The sequence below is a fragment of the Crocuta crocuta genome, unplaced genomic scaffold (assembly GCF_008692635.1).
Source record: "Crocuta crocuta isolate KB4526 unplaced genomic scaffold, BGI_CrCroc_1.0 scaffold619, whole genome shotgun sequence".
NCBI lineage: Eukaryota > Metazoa > Chordata > Mammalia > Carnivora > Hyaenidae > Crocuta > Crocuta crocuta.
The window spans coordinates 2,784,537-2,801,441 of NW_027533395.1; the positions used below are offsets into that span (position 1 = coordinate 2,784,537).

At 55.8% G+C, this 16,905-nt stretch overlaps 1 protein-coding gene across 2 annotated transcripts in view; it reads right to left on the bottom strand.

Moving 5' to 3' along the window:
• Positions 1–2: 2 nt before the first annotated feature.
• SH3PXD2A (SH3 and PX domains 2A) overlaps positions 3–16,905 on the bottom strand; it is a 232,485-nt gene continuing 215,582 nt past the window's right edge. For both annotated transcript variants that reach the window (XM_077748467.1, XM_077748468.1), the window contains 5 exons: positions 12,422–12,539; positions 8,132–8,469; positions 7,013–7,062; positions 3,982–4,101; positions 3–2,021 (listed from right to left, as the gene is read on the bottom strand). In XM_077748467.1, coding sequence (XP_077604593.1) covers positions 54–2,021; positions 3,982–4,101; positions 7,013–7,062; positions 8,132–8,469; positions 12,422–12,539 — 2,594 coding nt within the window. In that variant the 3' untranslated portion in view covers positions 3–53. The remainder of the gene's footprint in view (positions 2,022–3,981; positions 4,102–7,012; positions 7,063–8,131; positions 8,470–12,421; positions 12,540–16,905) is intronic.

Sequence of the window (16,905 nt, forward strand, 5' to 3'; positions counted from 1 at the left end):
TGTCTTCATCTCCCTGCTCATCCACACCAGGCTGGAAGGACCCACACCCCACGTTAGTTCTTTTTCTCCAGGTAGTTGGAGGGCACCCAGCCTTTGAAGGGCTTCACCCCATCCAGGATCTGGCAGTACCACCAGCCGTTGGGGTTCCTCTCCAGGACCTCCATGGACACACCCTCCTGGAAGCCCGCTGTCTCCTCATCCCCTTCATAGTCTGCGATGGAGACATACACATCTTTGAGGTTGTTGTGGATGAACTGGGACTTCTCAATGGGCTTGGGGCGCACGGGGGACACAGGGATGCCGTTGCGCTGGGCGGGCAGCAGAGGTGCCTCTGAGCCCTGGCTGGCGGCCCGTTCAGCCAGGCGGCCCTTGGCTTCTGCGGCAGCCGAGCGGGCGGTGCTGAAGGAGGAGTTCCGGCGGACGCCTCGGAGGCCATCAGTGGCAGTCAGCGACTCATTCCTCCGCAGGGCGCAGGACAGGTTGTTGTCCTTGGGTGGCGGGGACACGAACACCGACTGAGGCCTCACGGCCACCTGCCGCACACCGTTCCTCATCTTCACTGCCCCGGCGGCCGAAGTCTTGCCGAAGCCCCCAGGAGGCTTGGAGGGGATGGGGGGCGTGGCCCTCTTGCTCTGATTGACGGTGTTCAGTGCTTGGACCCGCTTCTCGATCTTCTCCAGGCTGTCTGACTTGCCCTCGTTCTGCTTGCTTTTGGCGCTTACTGTGTCTGGCTCTTTGCCAGAGGAGTCGGATTGCTCGTTCTCGCCGAGCACCAGATAGTGGGAAGGGGCCCAGCCCTCCAGCTCCCCAAACCTCACGTACCACCAGCCGCTTTCCAGCTTCTCGAGCACCTGTACCTCCACGCCTGCGGGGAAGCTGATCTCTGAGTCCTGGACCTTCTGGTAGGCACTACATGTCATGTAGGAGGTGGCCTGCCCCTCTCGTCCCTTCTTGGGGGGGCACGGGGGTGTGGCCACTGGGGGGGTAATGAGATCAGCAGAGCCTCTCCTGGACCCTTCACTGGGACTTTCAAAGGCCGTCTGAGGAGGCAGCTCTGAATCCTCGCTCTTTGAGCCCTTGAGACCACCCCGGAGCTGGCCCGTGGGTCTCAGCTGCCGCCGTAAAGTGCTGATGTCCATCTTCTCTTGACTTTGGGACTCTGCTCGGTTCAAGAACGGCTTGGGCCGGACTGATGGCTTGGCCCGGGTGCATGAGCTCAGCCCCCCCTTCAGGTCAGCATCCCTCTTCGCCCCAACCGTGGGAGTGCCACGGATGCCTGCGTCCGAGGCAGAACGGGGCTTCAAGTCACCACTGTTCTTGGACAAGGAGGAGGAGGAGGAGGAGGAAGAGCAGGTGGTGTTGATGGTGATGGATGAAGAAAATGAGGCCGAGGAGTGGTTTTTCCCCAGCTCTGCCTGGGCGTTCTTCTCTGCCTTGAGCTTTAGGAGTGATGATGATTTGGGAGAGTCTGATTTGGGGGAGTTTTTCCTGGCAAGGGACAGAGGGGAGCCCCCCGGGGAGTCACTGTCCCGGGAGGAGCGTCTGGCTGACAGGGTGTCCTCTGCACATGGCCGGAAGCCCTCGTTCTCATAGATGGTCTCCTCCTCCAGGGCCACGTCCTCTGAAGAGCCGCCCACCCTGAAGCGGGCCCGCTGCAGTGAGGAGGCAGGTGAGGGCCTCCGGGGCTGGGCGGGCCGTCGGTCCCCCGAGCCGCTGTCCTCCGTGGGCTCCTCGCTTAGCTCTGGCTCCGAGTCGAAGCCGAAGGCAGGGATGTCATACTCAGGCTCCTCGTACTTGAGCTTCAGTGGGGAGTTCTGGCTCTCCCCAGAGCCCACTGGACCCTCCTCGGCCTCCTTGGGCTTGCTGGGGGGCGCAGGGGGCGGCACCTTGGGCCGGGTCAGCGTGCTCGTGCGTCGGCTGAGGTTGGGCTTCTTGCGCTTATCGATGTACGACGCAGGGGCCCAGCCCTCCTTCTCACCAATCTGGACGTACCACCAGCCGCCCGAGTTCTTATCGATGACCTAGGGGAAAGGGTGGGCAGGCCAGTGAGCTGGGAGGATCACTGGACGCCACGATGTACCAGGCTAGGAGCTTCGCATTTCATACGATGCGCCAGGCTACGACATGTCGTCTCCGTTTTACAGATGAGAGAGCAAAGTGAACCACCGTGAGCTACTGAGTGAGTGGCCCCAGGGCCCAGGGTAAGTGCTGGGCTAGAATTCAAAGCCAGGTCTCTACCGTCTCCCACTCTCCAAGACCCTCTTGCCTGGTCCTCCAAGTCTCCATCAGCACCCCAGGTCGAGCCGGCCATGTCTGCAGATCCCTGCTTCTTCCCCTAAGCTGTGCACTTAGAAAACCAACTGCTCCTAGTCCCTATGGAACCCAACTCATCAAGGACCCAGAAGTCTAAAAACATGCCATGCATCCCACTGCTCCTTAATCTGCCCCTGGTATGGCTAGGCCCTCCTCTGGTGACCCCAGAAAGGGTCTCTCGGGTCAGAAGAGACTGGGAAGTTGCAGGTGGGGTGAACTGGAGGTACGGCCTGAGACCAGAGCCTCCCTGCAGGGGACCTCCATGCTGTTCCTACCACCTGTGGCCATTTCACTGCACGTGGGATCCCAGTGAAATCCCACCGGCTGAATGGACATCTTTGGCCTAAATGGGTAACTGTGGGAAGGATGAAACATTTCCATGTTAGTATAAACGAGCTCAAGGAGCTTCTTTCTTAACTGCTATTTGAGATCGGCCAAAGGCCAGGAGTGTGGTGCTGCCTGTGCTGCAGTTCATTTGGATTGGGGAACATAAAGGGAAGATAACCTTGGATTGTGGGACACTCCTGGAGAAAGAGGTCCTGGGGAGAGGGTGGGGAAACATGAAAAAATTGACACTAGGGGAGAAGAGAAGAAAGAGATAGAGACCAGCCCTCTGCAGCCCATACCAAAAGGGAAAGTGTCTGTTTTTCCTTTGGTTCTGTATTCCTTCCTTCCCCCTGCCCACCCCACAGCCCACCTCACACTTAAGATTAAGCTCGGGTAGCTCCAAAGTATGACAGTTCGGTTATATGGTGAGCTTTGGAGGCTCTTCTGGAAACCTAAGCACCCCTGACAGAAGGATTTCTCTTGGAAATTCAGTTCTAAACTGAATACGTAGGATTTAAAATATTCACACGGGAGACATCATCTCTTCCACAGGCAAGAGACTGCCCAAGGGCTCTTCCGGCAGCTCTACAGGTGTTAACTGGATTTAACCCTGTCACTCAAGAGCAATGACCGCGTCCCCTGTGATGGCCACAAAGTAGAGTTTCATAAATGCTAGGCCGGGAGTGCGCCTCATAGGGCTCTGTCACCCCATTTGGCAGAGACACATAATCAAAGCCAGGGCAGAGAAGTGACTATATCGAAGGCCAGAGGTGCCAGTGGTGTGCACGTGGCCAGAACCCAGGCCCCTATTCCTGCGGCCATGTGGACCATATCCTCCTAACAGTAGCACTTGCTAACATGGGTGCTTCAGAGTCTTGCCCCTCAAGGTGCTCCTAGGAGACACAGTGTACTGGGGCCAGTGGGTCTGGGCAACGCTGCAATTCTAGTCCCCTCTTAGAGATGCACAGTGACATCCCTATCTACAGCAGAGGCTCTGAGAAGCTGTGCAATTCAAGCACACAACTGGATGAATTTTGTTTAACCCAATGTCCTTCAAACCTCTTCAACCAAAGAAGCCCCTTGTTCCGAGGCACTTCCATCACAAGCTCCCACTACATGCTCTGGGAGACGCTGCTGTGAGGGACGGACTGCGTGGAAACAGGAGTCCTACTTTCTGGCCCTCACGGTGGCACTTACTGGCTTAAGGCCAATTTTTATCCCCGTGGGTCTTCCTTTTGTACCTTCCCTGCCCGCCCCCCTGGAACGTTGCCAGCAAGGCATAAATGGGAAACACGGCAGGTCTTTGAGTTCAAACCCGCGGCTTCATGGCCCAAGGCTCACCTCCGCCTTCTGTCCACCCCGAAAGCTGATCCCGTCAGAGATGCAGGACTGGAATTCAGCAATGGTGTAATACTCCACTTCAACAGAAGGGGGCTCTGGCGGCTTCGGCAGCTGGAACCCCTAAGGCAGAGAAGGGCTCAGTGAGCAAGACCTACCTGATCAGAACGGTAACAGGCTGGGAGTGGCGTTTACACCAGCTGGAGGGCAGCTGACCTGAGGAAGCATCCAGCACCTGAGGCTCAGGGTGTCTCCCCAGGGGACTGTTCTCCTGAGCAGACTTTCTACTATTAGCCGTGATCCACTCGAAACTCCTCTGAGCTATCAAAGTGACCATTTAGTAATAGTAATTTCCACCCCTACAGCTCTGGAGGTCCAGTGTGTAGATGCTGCAACAGCTAGGTCCCAAAAATGAGAAAGAAAAAGCAGAGAAGTGGCTGTCACAGAGCCTGTGCAAACTGTCCTGTGGGAGGAGAGCCTCGTCCGTAGGTCTGGCTGACGGGCCACAGCGGTGACATCTGGCGGCAGGGTCAGGGGACATAGCCGTCTCTTTGGGGCAGAGGGTAGGAGTGTGAGGGGGCGTGGAGGCGGCTGAGAAGAGCCCCTGGTGGGTCACTGCAGAGATGCTAAATGGTGAGGCAAGCGCCGGATAACACCCGGGATCCTGTGTTCCGGGGCAGGCAGAACATGCTGGATTGGTTATACCGATATCCAAGCGTGACATTCAAGGACATTTAGAATTTGGCTGCAGCCATCACTTCTGAGCCTCTTCACTCACTTTCTAAACATTGACTGTGCGTCGTCTGGGTGCCAGACCTGGGTCTGAGGCACTGGGCACTTAACAGTGAACCAGGACGACACCCCCCCTTGCCTCATGGAGCTGACGTTCTAGTCTCACCTGGTCTCTACTCTGGTCAAAATGGATTTTGTGCCGCCGCGTTACTTCTCGTATGTCCTAGTATCACACAAAGGGGTTAAAGCAAAACAAACAAAAAAGTATGTGTGTTTGCGGGGGAGGGGGAGTGGGGGGGTGGCGGGAAAGGAGTGGGAAGCAGCTGTGGTGTGACACAGAAGACCTCAGAAGACCTCTGCCTTGCAGCTGGACACACGTGGGCCCCAATCCCAGCTCAGCAGCGCCCCAGCTGTGTGGCCTTGGCAAAGCCCATGACCTCTCTGAGGCTCCATTTCCTCATCTGTAAAATGGGTCATGAAGAGGATTACTGAGCTAGGTGCCTAACTTCTGGCCCAGTCAGGGACGCAGGGAGAGCGCCACAAACAGCAGGCGAAGCGGACCGCTCCTCCTGAAACACCAGCCCATTCCCTGCATCCTCCACAGCTTGGCATGTCCCAATCCAGCCACCCAGAGCCCAGCTGCCTTGGGTCACGGGGAGTGAAGGGCAGGAAGAAGCTGCTTTTGAGGGACGAGGTAGGATTCAGGCCACTTTCTCTGCCCGGGTCGCTGGCCCTGCAGGCTGTATGTGAGGGGATGGGGCCCGGACCCCAGCCTCGCCACCCCCCCCGGCCAGGTGAGATACAGTCGCATCTGGCAGGAACCAGGCCCTGCCGGAGCAAGCTCACACTTGGTAAATGTGGAGGGAATGAGCCCATTGTGGCCAAAATCGAGCCTGCCTGAAAATAATCAGCTGGGGCTGAGCGAGCTGGGAGGACAGGAGAGCTCCTTGTTTTGTTGTGGAAAACTCAGGGGAAAATGACACAGAAACTCCCCTGGGGCTGACGGCCAGGGCAGGGATGGTCTCCCCTCCATTGGCCTGACTCAAGAACCCGTTTACTGGGGCGCCTGGGTGGCTCAGCCGGTTGAGCGTCCGACTTCGGCTCGGGTCATGATCTCGCGGTTCGTGGGTTCTAGCCCCGCGTTGGGCTCTGTGCTGACAGCTCAGAGCTTGGAGCCTATTTCGGATTTTGTGTCTCCCTCTCTCTCTGACCCTCCCCTGTTCATGCTCTCTCTCTCAGAAATAAATAAAACATTAAAAACTTAAAAAAAAAAAAGAACCCATTTACTGAGGGCCCACTCTTCCACTCCAGGGCAGATGTCACGGATCACAGTGACCCTGGCCACTAGGCCCGGTGAGACCTCAGAACTCCCCCACATAGTGTGGCAGGCAGCTTGTCCCGTCAGCAAGCAGCCTGTCCTGTCAGCAGGCAGATGACTTAGGGAAGGGAAGCCTGGCGACAGCCCTGCACACACCATCCCATTCATCCTTCCAGATGCCCCCGGAATCAGCTGGCACCGTCCCCATCTTAGAGATGAGGATATGAAGGCTTGTGGAGGGGAATGGACTTGCCCTGGGTCTCGCTGTTCCTAAGTGTCAAAGGTGGAATATAAACCCACATCTGGCAGGCTCGAAGCCCCGTTCTTTCCACTGCCCCTGAGAAGTGCCCCCTGAACTAGGGCTCTTGGCCTGCCACCAGCATCACTGTCACCCCAAGCCTCGTACCCCGAGTGTACTTGGTCTTCCCTGATGGTCTGGACACCAGGACCCCCACGTACAGCAGCCAGGGACGTCAGCAAGCTGAGCCTCTAACTTTCAGCACAAGCCGATTCTGGCCATTCACCTCTCTTTGCAGGGGTGCCTGCCGGCCTGCCCTCTGCCCTCCCAGGCTCTGGTATCCACCGTAGCCATCGGACATTCCTGAGCCCGGAAGGTGAAGCTGAAAGACTTCCAGGCACACATGGACAGCAGCCCCATTCCCAGTGCCTGGCAATGCCCTGGCTGGACGCTCCTGCTGGCCAGTCTAAATGTTTATGTCTGCCAGGGTAGTGGCTGGGATGGATTTATTTAGCTTTGGAGTGCAGAGCGTTTTTGAACATAAACTGTCCAGTCAGGCCCCCCAGAATGGCTGGGATACCCAGGCTTTCCTCTCCGCCCCTGGCCCCACAAAGCTGGAAGCCCAGCAGGGCCCTGGAAAAGCCCTGGACTGACGGGCACTGAGATGAGACAACCAATTAACTGGGGAATGTAACAGGGCGTCCCCAGATACAGGAAGAAAAAAAGAAGAAATTCAGTGTACATACCAGACTGGATTCTCTGCGAGGTGGAGGCCTTGTCCTTAGGTTTGGGGAACCTAGAAGAAGAAACATGGTTTCAGAGATCTCAGCCAGAAAACAGGCAACATGGCTGGAGCCTGCCTTCCCTGGGTGTGGCTGCCCCCGATCCTGGGAGGTTCCTGGCTCTGTCCCACACTCAGGTAGGACCCATGTGCTCTACAGTTTCTCTAAAGTGTGGCACCATAGCTTCCTCATGGAACCTTGGCTGTGTTTCTGGGGAATCCATGAACCCCCTAAAATGATGTGCACATTTCAAAATGTATAGACCTAGAGGCATTTTTCAGAAAAAAAGGTAAATAGCTCCATCAGATTTTGAAATTTAGGAGCAGAGACCATGTCTATTTTTCGCTCAGTACCAAATCCTTAGCAGCTAGCACAATGCCAGGCCAGAGTGGGGGCCCAAAAAACATTTCCCGATCGACAGCCCGAAAGGTTTCAAGCACAAGGGCTAACTTAGTGTCAAGTTCAGAACTAAACTAAAAAAAAAACAGCTTTCCTGCAGATTTTAAGGCCGCCTGGACATAAACAGAGGATAGTTTAGCCTTCACTCGAACATGCTGTCAGGCCAGAGGTGCCTAGATTTGGAGACGGCCAGCTAGCTGGGTTTCTCCTTTACGAATGCCCTTACAACTGCTTGTGGAGAGGCACATTCCTTTCAAGTCTTTTAGGTTTCTAGTAACTGGCAGGAGGCGATAGGGAAGGAGGGGTAAGGCCAAGGAAGATGTCCTATGGGCTGTCACTCTCTAAAGCAGCCTTGCACAAGGCAGCCACATTTCACAGCCTGGGGGATCCACTGATCTGCCCAGTGACCATTCCTGGCTCTCTTCTAGGGAAGGAGGGAATGCCATCAGCTTATATACTCACATATTTTATCTCCGGTGCAAGAGTTGTGACGAACTAGTGCCTTGCCTACTTGTAATTAGCATGAAACAAGTTCAGAGAGTGAGGCTAGGGTAGGGGGTCAGTCTAGATCTCAAGAAGAAAATGATACGGGGGTCCTATACACCCCTCTGGCTTTCCTTGCACCCTGTGACCACTTTGTAATGAGCTGTGCAGTGAGGATGCAGGGGTCAGGGAGGCACTTACTGATCTGGGCCCTCTGAGGGGCAATCCTGGCCACAGCCGGTGAGCCCTGGGCCAGCTTGGAGACGCTCCTCTCAGGGACGCCCAGGGCGCTGCCATTGGAGGCGTTGCACAGGATGGGCAGGCTGATCTCCTTCTTGGCAATGGGGACCTCAGGGCCCTCGCCTTCGGCCGGTGGAGTCTCCTTATCCCCTGACGCCTTCTTGTTCAGCAGGTTGCTGATCTCCATAATGTTCCCGATGATCTCCACTGGGCCCGCCAGATTCTTCTTGCGTGCCGGCAGCTCATCCTTGGCTTTCTTCAGGTAGGATGCTGGCGCCCAGCCCTCTTTGCCCAGGTACCTGGGATAGGGGGTGGGACATGATGTCACTTGAGCACTGCTACCTGACCTCACTCCCCAGGCTCCATCTGGCCTGGCCCAGCTGAGCTTTCCCCAGCGTGTTTTGCAAGGCACCTGGCAATCCCCCTACTCTGGAGAGAAGGGGAACAGAGGGCAGGTGGAAAAGACACCTGGGATACCAGTTTTTCCTCTCTCCTTGCTCTTTGCCTGATCCCTCCTGGTGTGGGCTCTCGTTCTCTGCAAAGTCAGGCAAATGTGAGACATCAGGATTAGAAGATTCCTCAGATTGAGTTGCCCAAAAAGTAGACTTGACAATGGCTTGCTACCTCATGACATAGAGGATGATTCTAAAAATTTTTAATGTTTTATTTCTGAGAGAGAGAGAGAGAGATCAGGAGAGGGTCTGAGAGAGAGGGAGACACAGAATCTGAAGCAGGCTCCAGGCTCTGAGCTAGATGTCAGCACAGAGCCCAATGCGGGGCTTGAATCCACAAACCATGAGATCATGAGCTGAGCCGAAGACGCTTAACTGACTGAGCCACCCAGGGGCCCCTAGAGGGTGATGCTAGAGATAAGAGCAAGTGTGAATGTGGTATATTAGGTAGATGCCCTCTGGCAAAAGGGAAGGGATATCAGAGAGGTGAACAGGTAGCTCAAGTAAGAGGAGTTAGGAACCCCCAATTCTGGTCTTGAGTCCCTCGGTAAGTCCCTACCCTGGAGCTCAATTTTTTCTCTCTTTTGCAAACTGCAGGGATAGAGTGGGGTTTTTTTTGTATCCAGAAAGATAGACCAGTCAAGACCAACTAGGAAGGTGTTTATAAAGAAGAGTGACCAAAGGGGTAAGGTATGGGTGCTGAGAGGGTAGCAGATAGATCAAGTTCGCAGAACAAGTCCACAAACAGACTGATGCCTGGGGGCGCCTGGATGGCTCAGTCAGTTAAGCGTCTGACTCAGTTTTTAGCTCAGGTCATGATCTCATGGTTTTGGGAGTTCGAGCCCTGCCCTGGGCTCTGTGCTGACAGCACAGAACCTACTTGGGATTCTCTCTCTCTCCCACTCTCTCTGCCCTTCCCCTGCTCGTGCTTTCTCTGTCTCTCTCAAGATAAATAAATAAACTTAAAAAAAATTAAACGAAATTAGTGGGGGTAAGAATGAGTTTTCAATAACCGATTTGGAGAGGACTGCTTACCCAATTAGGAAAAGTAAGTAAGACCTTGGCCTCACACCATAGAGCAAAATAAAAAATGTAAGTTGTAAATACTTGCTTAATCTTGGGGATTGAGAAAATCTTTCTAAATAGGGCTCCAAAAGCCAAAACCATAAATGGAAAGATGAAAAGCACGTGACTGGATAAAATGAAAACCTTTGGTATGGCACAACAAAACCAAAATGAAACAAAGCAAAATGAAAACAAAATCAGAACCCATAAACAAGAACAAAAGACAAATGGCAGGGCTGACTTAATCTGAGGTGACTTGATGACTTCTGAAAACAAGCTTTTCCCTTTTCTCCTCATGGTGCCAAGAGCTTCTACCCAAGCCCACTGGGAGCTTACCTCCCAGTCCACCAGTTGCACTGTCCCTGTTTGCCTCCTGGAGCACATCTGGCTCTTTGCAATGGCTCCTCTGTGCCAGAGGTCTGCCAATCCCCTTCCTCTACCTTCCTGATCTGACCCTGTTCTTGGGTGCCCATTAGGTGGGAGAAACAGGAACGTGAAAGCTAAGGTTTCTATCAACATGCCTGAGCTTTGCTGGAAAGCCTAGGTAGGAGGTGGCTTATGTTCATACCACTGAAAAGCGCAGGCAGGCTGTCCAAGGTCACCTGTCTGGCCCCGTTTGGGGCATGGAAGGCAGACATCAGTTACATGGATATAAGTCAAGGGGCTGGCCTGCCCTCCTAAGGTAATGGGTACAGAGAGAAGCACAGCAATTTCAGGAGTGGATGGCAGCGTCTAGTAAAGATGTCTAATCTTATACATGAGCCAAGAACCAAGGGTCAGCAAAGCAAAGCAAAGCAAAGCAGAGGGCCACACAGCTAGCTGCTGGCAGCACCTGGCCCAGAATCTAGTGCTCCCGCATCTCCAAGAAAAGAAGAGCCTGCTGGCTAGTGCAGGTGTTGTTCTATGAGAACAGTGGGGAGATGGGGAGCAGGGTCTCATGGGCGTGATGGTCAGGGCTGCTCACTGCCTTGAGTGCTCCCACGTCAAGCCCTGCTGTGGTCCTCTGCTGTTACATGGATAAAATTAGATCCCAGGCAGAGATGCAGGGGAATCAGGAGCGGCTGTGTGTGTCTGGGTCCAACTCGGCTCACATCTGCTTTCCAGCTCTGGAGCACGGAATGACTCCAGAGGGAAGCAACTGGAAAAGAAGGGATGGGGAGAGAGGGAGGGTATGTGTGTGTGAGGGGAGAAGAAAGACAGGAAATGAGGATCAACACAGAGCCTGGAATGTTGGGAAATGGCATATTTAAGGGGGTGTCTGGCAGCCTTCTTAAGGTGGAGTTTTTGTAGGATTTTCTCATTTGAAGCTCCCACTAGCTAAAGGGTTAGGCCATGGGGACAAGAGTTGACTAAAAGAGACGGCTCAGAGTAATCTTGTTGATCATTTTAAGAAACTAGAAAAAACCCAACAGCCTCGTAGATAACCTCCAGGAGAGTGGTTTCGGTTACCAGCCTGCCTTAGAATGTTTGCTGGCCCTCCTGTGTAGACTCATGGTTGCTGGATTTTGGGGTTGGGTCTACTTTCTTAGAGTGAAAGTCTAGGGGAAGTGACCTTGGGAAACACACATCCAGGCACACAGTCCTGTCCCACCTAATAGAGCAGTAAGGAACAGCTTAGCCTTCCTGACTGGTATGTGTGAGGCCAGGGGCAGGGGCAGCTATGTCTTGTCAGGTTACATTAAGGCTGAATCCCACGTGGACAATGACCTCATCCTACCTGTCAGCATAGCCCAATCTTAACACCATGGCGGTCTGAGATACGGTCTCCTGAGGGCCCGCGTCACTTGGGTCAGTCCTGTCCCCACTGTGGGGGACAGATCAGAGCTCCTGCCCAGGGTGGATAAGGGGTTCCCAGGTGTGATGGGCTGGGGAAGTGCTCCCAGAGCCCACAGATACAAGACTATCTCTGTCATTTGCACTACGGGAAGGGAAGAGAGAAACTGGGTGAAATCACCACAACAGAGTCACTTCCAAGGGACCCAAAAACATTTCCTGTGAACAAGGCCCCCCAGAAGTTGATGGCTGGCCTCAGAGCCCCAGGACAGAGGGGACCGGAGAGCAGGACTTGGTAGGGAAGAGGTGAGTGAAGCCTACAGGGTTTAGCTGGCTTCTAGAGCTGCCAAGAAAGCCCTCCCTCCCCTCCCCATTTTCCCAAATGGGTTTCTCAGTTGGGAAACGTAATTGGGTCTTGCAAGAGGGAGGGGCAGAAGGAAGAGGCCTTTGAACTAGGCCTGAGCTCAGACCTCATTTCTGCCCTGGCTCTTGCAAGGGTGTGAGCCAGCCCTGCAGAGTGGAAAGGCTGCCAGTGTTGAGCTGTGGGCAGCAGGGGCTGCCCATTGGGATCTCAGCAAGGCCTGTGGACGCCAGCCCTTTGGGTGGCCTGAGCTACAGAGCGCATCAGGCAGCCAAGGCCAAACACAGAAAACCAAATTCAGATGTGCGGGACCCTCATGGCAGACGCATGGGAAGGGATTGCACCACGGCCTGGAAGCTGAGCTGGGGCCCCTGTGCCTCACTGGCCACAACTCTGCCTCTGCTTTACATGCCCCAAGAGAGAAGTTGTGAGATGAGCATGCTGTTCGAGCTGTTCAACCGTGTAGGGTCGAAGCAGCCAAGCCCGGGCTGTGGGCGAAAAGCTGCCATCAGTATCGCCCTGCCAGCTGGCACCCACGGCCACTCTGCTGCCCAGGGCCGGGGTGGCAGAGGTATCTCTTTCTTCTGCTGAGGCGCCTACCTGATGTACCACCAGCCCTCTAAGTTCTTCCGGATCACTTCCACAGTGACGCCCTTCTCAAAGCCAATCTCGTCCTTGCTCTGGCTGGTGTAAGGCTGTACGGTGACGTACTTCTCCTCTGTGGAGGTGGATGAAGCAACAAGGCAGAGTTATTTGAGGCTGGAGCACAGGTCCCCCTTCCTGTCTTTCCTCCCCCTGGCCTGGCTGGGCTTAGCTGGTTGCTTCACTGCTGCTCCCGGCGTGTGCAGACGCTGGCCAGGGCCCCAGGCAGCTCGGCTAAGCCCTGGCAGCAGAGTTGGCTCTCTCAGCCCAGTAACAGCACTGAGGGAGCTGGGGTCTGGAGTCTTCAGGGCCCCAAAGCTCTCTGGCCTAAGGGCACAGTTAGGGGGTACCTGCCCCTATGGGGCCTGAGTCAGGAAGACACTAGGATGTCTGGAGGCGCCACGCATGCCTTCCCCTTCCCTGAACGTGCGGTGCCTCCATCCATGCCCCAGACTTGTTCTCGTGTGTTCTACGTGTGTTTTAAGACAAGGGTCTGGTGGCCAAATGGTCAGCGGTGATGCTGAGCTGGGAAACAGCAGGGGCCCCCGGAGCCCAGGGTGGGCCAGCATGCCTGGGAAGGAGGCACCTTATGGGAACTCAGAAAAAGCCTGGGAGGGCAGGTATGGGGACGCCAGGCCGTTCCTGTCTTCCTAGATCTCTTCAGCCTCTCTGCTGGTGGGGGCCCTGCGGCCTCTGATGGGTCCTTGCTCAGGCTTGCAGGCGGATGCTTCCCCTGTGTCTGCCAGGGCCAGGTGGACTCACGGCTGGCTGGCCAGCCACCCTGTTTCCCCAGAGGAACGCTCAAGTCTCAGGAAGGAGCACACATCCCCATCTTCACCCTCTGGGAGAAGAGGGGCAGACCTAGACAGAACTGGCCACACCCTTTAGGAAGGTCACCCTGAACTCATGCTGTCCCCTCCAGCCTGTGCCTGGTACACAGGAGGGGCTCCAAAGGCACTAGGCAGTGCAATGACGAAGGGCAAGGCTATGTGAGCAGGGGCACCATGTGCAAGGCTTTCTAGGAGCTCAGAATAGCAGGTCTATTCTGAGTTTCTAAGACACCTACCCCACTCCTCCTAGCTCCCAACTATGATAGTACCTCCTGGACTCCTCAGGGGGACCCCGATGGGCAGCCTGCCTGAGCCTGTGGCAGCAGTGGGGGAGGGGGATGGCTGCCACCCTGAGAGAGAAGGGCCATCTGTTCACTTGGGAGGATCAGGGGCCTGTCTGCAGCCCTGTGCTGGGCCGAGATAGCCAGTCCCCCTAGGATGGAGGTGGCTGCCCTGCTAGCTGAGGGGCACTAGCCAAGTCTGAGAGGCTGCCAAAGGCAAAAGGTAGGTGACCCACTGGAGCCTCCGCCATTCTTCAGCATGCGCTTCTCAACGGCAAGCTTTTCCCAGATGCAGAGGCCTTTCTCACCATCGACTAAGTCCTGGAAGCTTTCAGATTCCCATCCAGCCACGCTGAGGAGAGCTGCCAAGACTGCCTGAGAACCTTGTGCAGCCAGATTGTGACTCGGGCCTTTGAGAAGTTCAATGTGCTACAGTCCAGCCCTCCACTCTCCTGCCTGCTCCTGGTCCCACTCCATGTTCCAGCGGGGCACGGTAAATCCTGGCCCAGGCTGTGGCCGGAGGGGCAGCGCCAGGCCCCAGGGATGTGGGGCTCTGAGGTTAGGGTGAGGAGAGGCCTGGGCTCCACATTTTGCCTGCGTTCAGCTGGGCTATTTTTAAAAGCCTGTGGTTCCAGCAGGAAGCCATCATTAACGTTTTCCTAGGCAAAGTTGCTTTTGCAGGGAAAACTTACAGTCCTTCTCTTAGGAAGGTCAGAGGCACGCTGCCCTACTGCAGGGCAGTAAACAGGGCCTAAACCGTGACCCGTGGGCTCGGGCTCTGGGGCTGTCGGGTCCAAGCAGCAGCTTCTGCAGCCCCTGGCATGCACATGGAGGGCACAGCACCAAGGGCCAAGTAAGTGCCCTGCTTCCCCAGGGCCCTGTCAGAGAAGGCAGAACCAAGCACCAAGCTTCCCTAGTGAAGCCAAACTGCTCCTGCAAAAGGCCCTGTTCTCGGCAGCCCTCGGGCTGACATGAACGCAGAGGTCTGGGAGTTTATGCGCGCAGGAAAAGATCTGGCTGGCTTCGAGGCTTGGCCTGCCCTGGCACTGTGTGGGTCCCAGGTGATGCGCACTCAGAGGGCAACTCTTCCAACTGCTCTGTGTGGGGGTCGACTCTCCTGCCATGGCCGGCCCAGGTGGCGGAGGCGAGCATTACCTCCGCGTAGACATGCACCATATAACTGTCAGGTTCCCGGCTTCCCTGAGGGAGAGGCAGAGCTGGCCCCTCTACTGGACCAGGGCCACATCCCCATCTGGGGGTGGGGATGGCCAACCAGTCAGGATGCCCAGACAGACGGAAATGGTCTCAGGGGGTGGGGGGTAGGGGCTGAGTCATCCAGGTTGCCTGGGGTCTCCAGAAGAGACTTTTAGGAATCAGAGTTTAGGAATCAAAGGGGAAGGGGGCACTTCAGGGCTTCTGGGAAGCACTGAGGCTGTGGTCACTCTAATGTGCCGTCAAAGGTGGGTGGCAACTTTGCCCTAGGGAGGGCTGACCAGGCCGCCCACCGGGTGGGTGGGTGGCTGGTTGGGGGAGGTGGACAGGCCTGTTTTGGTTTTGGAGGCGGGGTCTGGAGAACCCTGCAGTTTCCAAACCACAGACGCCTCCTCTTTCAAATGCTTTCCCCTCCGTCAGCAGTCTCCCTGGCTCCCCTCCCGGCCCCCACAACCTACCCAACCCCACCAAGAGGCCTTCTGATTCCAAAGGCCTGGTTCGCGGAGGGGCTGGGGAGCGGAGGCCCCAGGGAAGCAGTGCTTCTCTCTTGTCTAGTTATATATGACCTGCTGCCTGTTTCCCCCCCATTGGCTCCACTGTTTTCTCCCAGCCAGCTTTGTGCAAGTTTTTCTTGGCTGCCTGATTTAACTTAGCCCTGACTTGACTTAGGGCTAAGACTGGGAAATGATGTTGTTTAGGTCTCTTATTTGAGGGGGGGGGAGGGAGAGGGAGAGGTGGGCTTTTCCTCATTTACATATTGTGTAAGTGTAGATGTCCACAGGATCGTGCATCTCGCCGGGCCCGTGTGTCCACATATACCACTGTGTGTAACTGAGTACGCTGCCTGCACCCATGCGGTGTAAGGGGCTACACATGAGACTGTAGATGAAGCTATGTGTGTCCTCGGTGGCGCTGCAGAGACGAACATATGATGTGGCCAGAGCAGCTGATGCATCTGCGACTGTAAACGTCTATGTGGAACGTTCTGCGTGTGGCTGCACGAGTGGAATTACGTGTGTGACTGGCTGTGTGCACCAGGGACCACGGATGTGCAGCTGAGCGGGGGCCCGGAGGTGATAGTGTACTGCTGTGCACGGGTGGTAGTGCTTCGTCACTTGTAAGTGTCCGTGAGCTTATGGAGACTGAGTTTTGTGTGGGGTTCAGTGTAGGATGATGGTGTTTGGAGCAGATGCTGGAGGGGATGGGGGAAGGCCAAGCTTTTGTCTCTGCTGTTTTTCCAGGCCAGCGGCCTGCTCTCCTCTGCTGCCAAGGCTCAGGGCTGTGTCCCAGGCTGGCCCCCCAGCAATACTGCTCCACCCCTCCTAGTTCTAGGGTGCCCTTGCTCCACAGTCAAGCTTGTTCTTGCTGTTTCCATGGCTTGGCCTCCTGCCCCGCACCGTGGGGACCAACCCTTGTTCCACCCCCGGGATGCGCTGGGCTCCCACAGCCGATGCACCGAGTGTGATGCTGCACCAGCCACAGGCGGTGGCCACCTCAGCGTCCAGGCTCGCTGCCACCTGGGGCTTGGGGCAGATACCAAAACATGGCCTCAGAGTTGTTCAGGAACAAGCTTTGGGGGGTGGGGTGATACTCATGGGGCAGCCCTGCTATTCTAGAGAGGCCAGTGCTCATCATAGGCCCTTCCAGCCTTGTTCTGGGGACACATGAGAAATGGACCTCTGCTGGCCTGTGGGCTCTGGAGATGAGGGGCTTGTTCAGAGGCTCACCTCTTATCTCCCTACTCCCAAGCTCCTGGATGTTGGAAAGGCCCTGAACCTGCCAATGTCTTCGTTCCTGATCAGCCTAGGTGGCAGGCCAGGGGCCTCCCTGGAACGCTGACGCAGCCCCTCACAGAGTGCCGATGCTGGAAGCTCCTGGCTGGACCCGACATTGCCTTCATTGCTGGTTGGGGCTGCAACCCAGGACTAGCCTGGGCTGGCTTTTGCTCCCTCTCTAGTTTCCCTAGAGCTAGCTGAAGAAGGAGGGCTGTGGGCTGGCCCTTCTTCCTACTCTGTCCCTAAATAATTGCTGGAACAGCTTTGGCCGATGGAGCACCTCCTCAGAGGAAGGGGGCACTGGAGAGTGGGGGCAAGTGGGACAGCCTGGGCAGATATTCCCC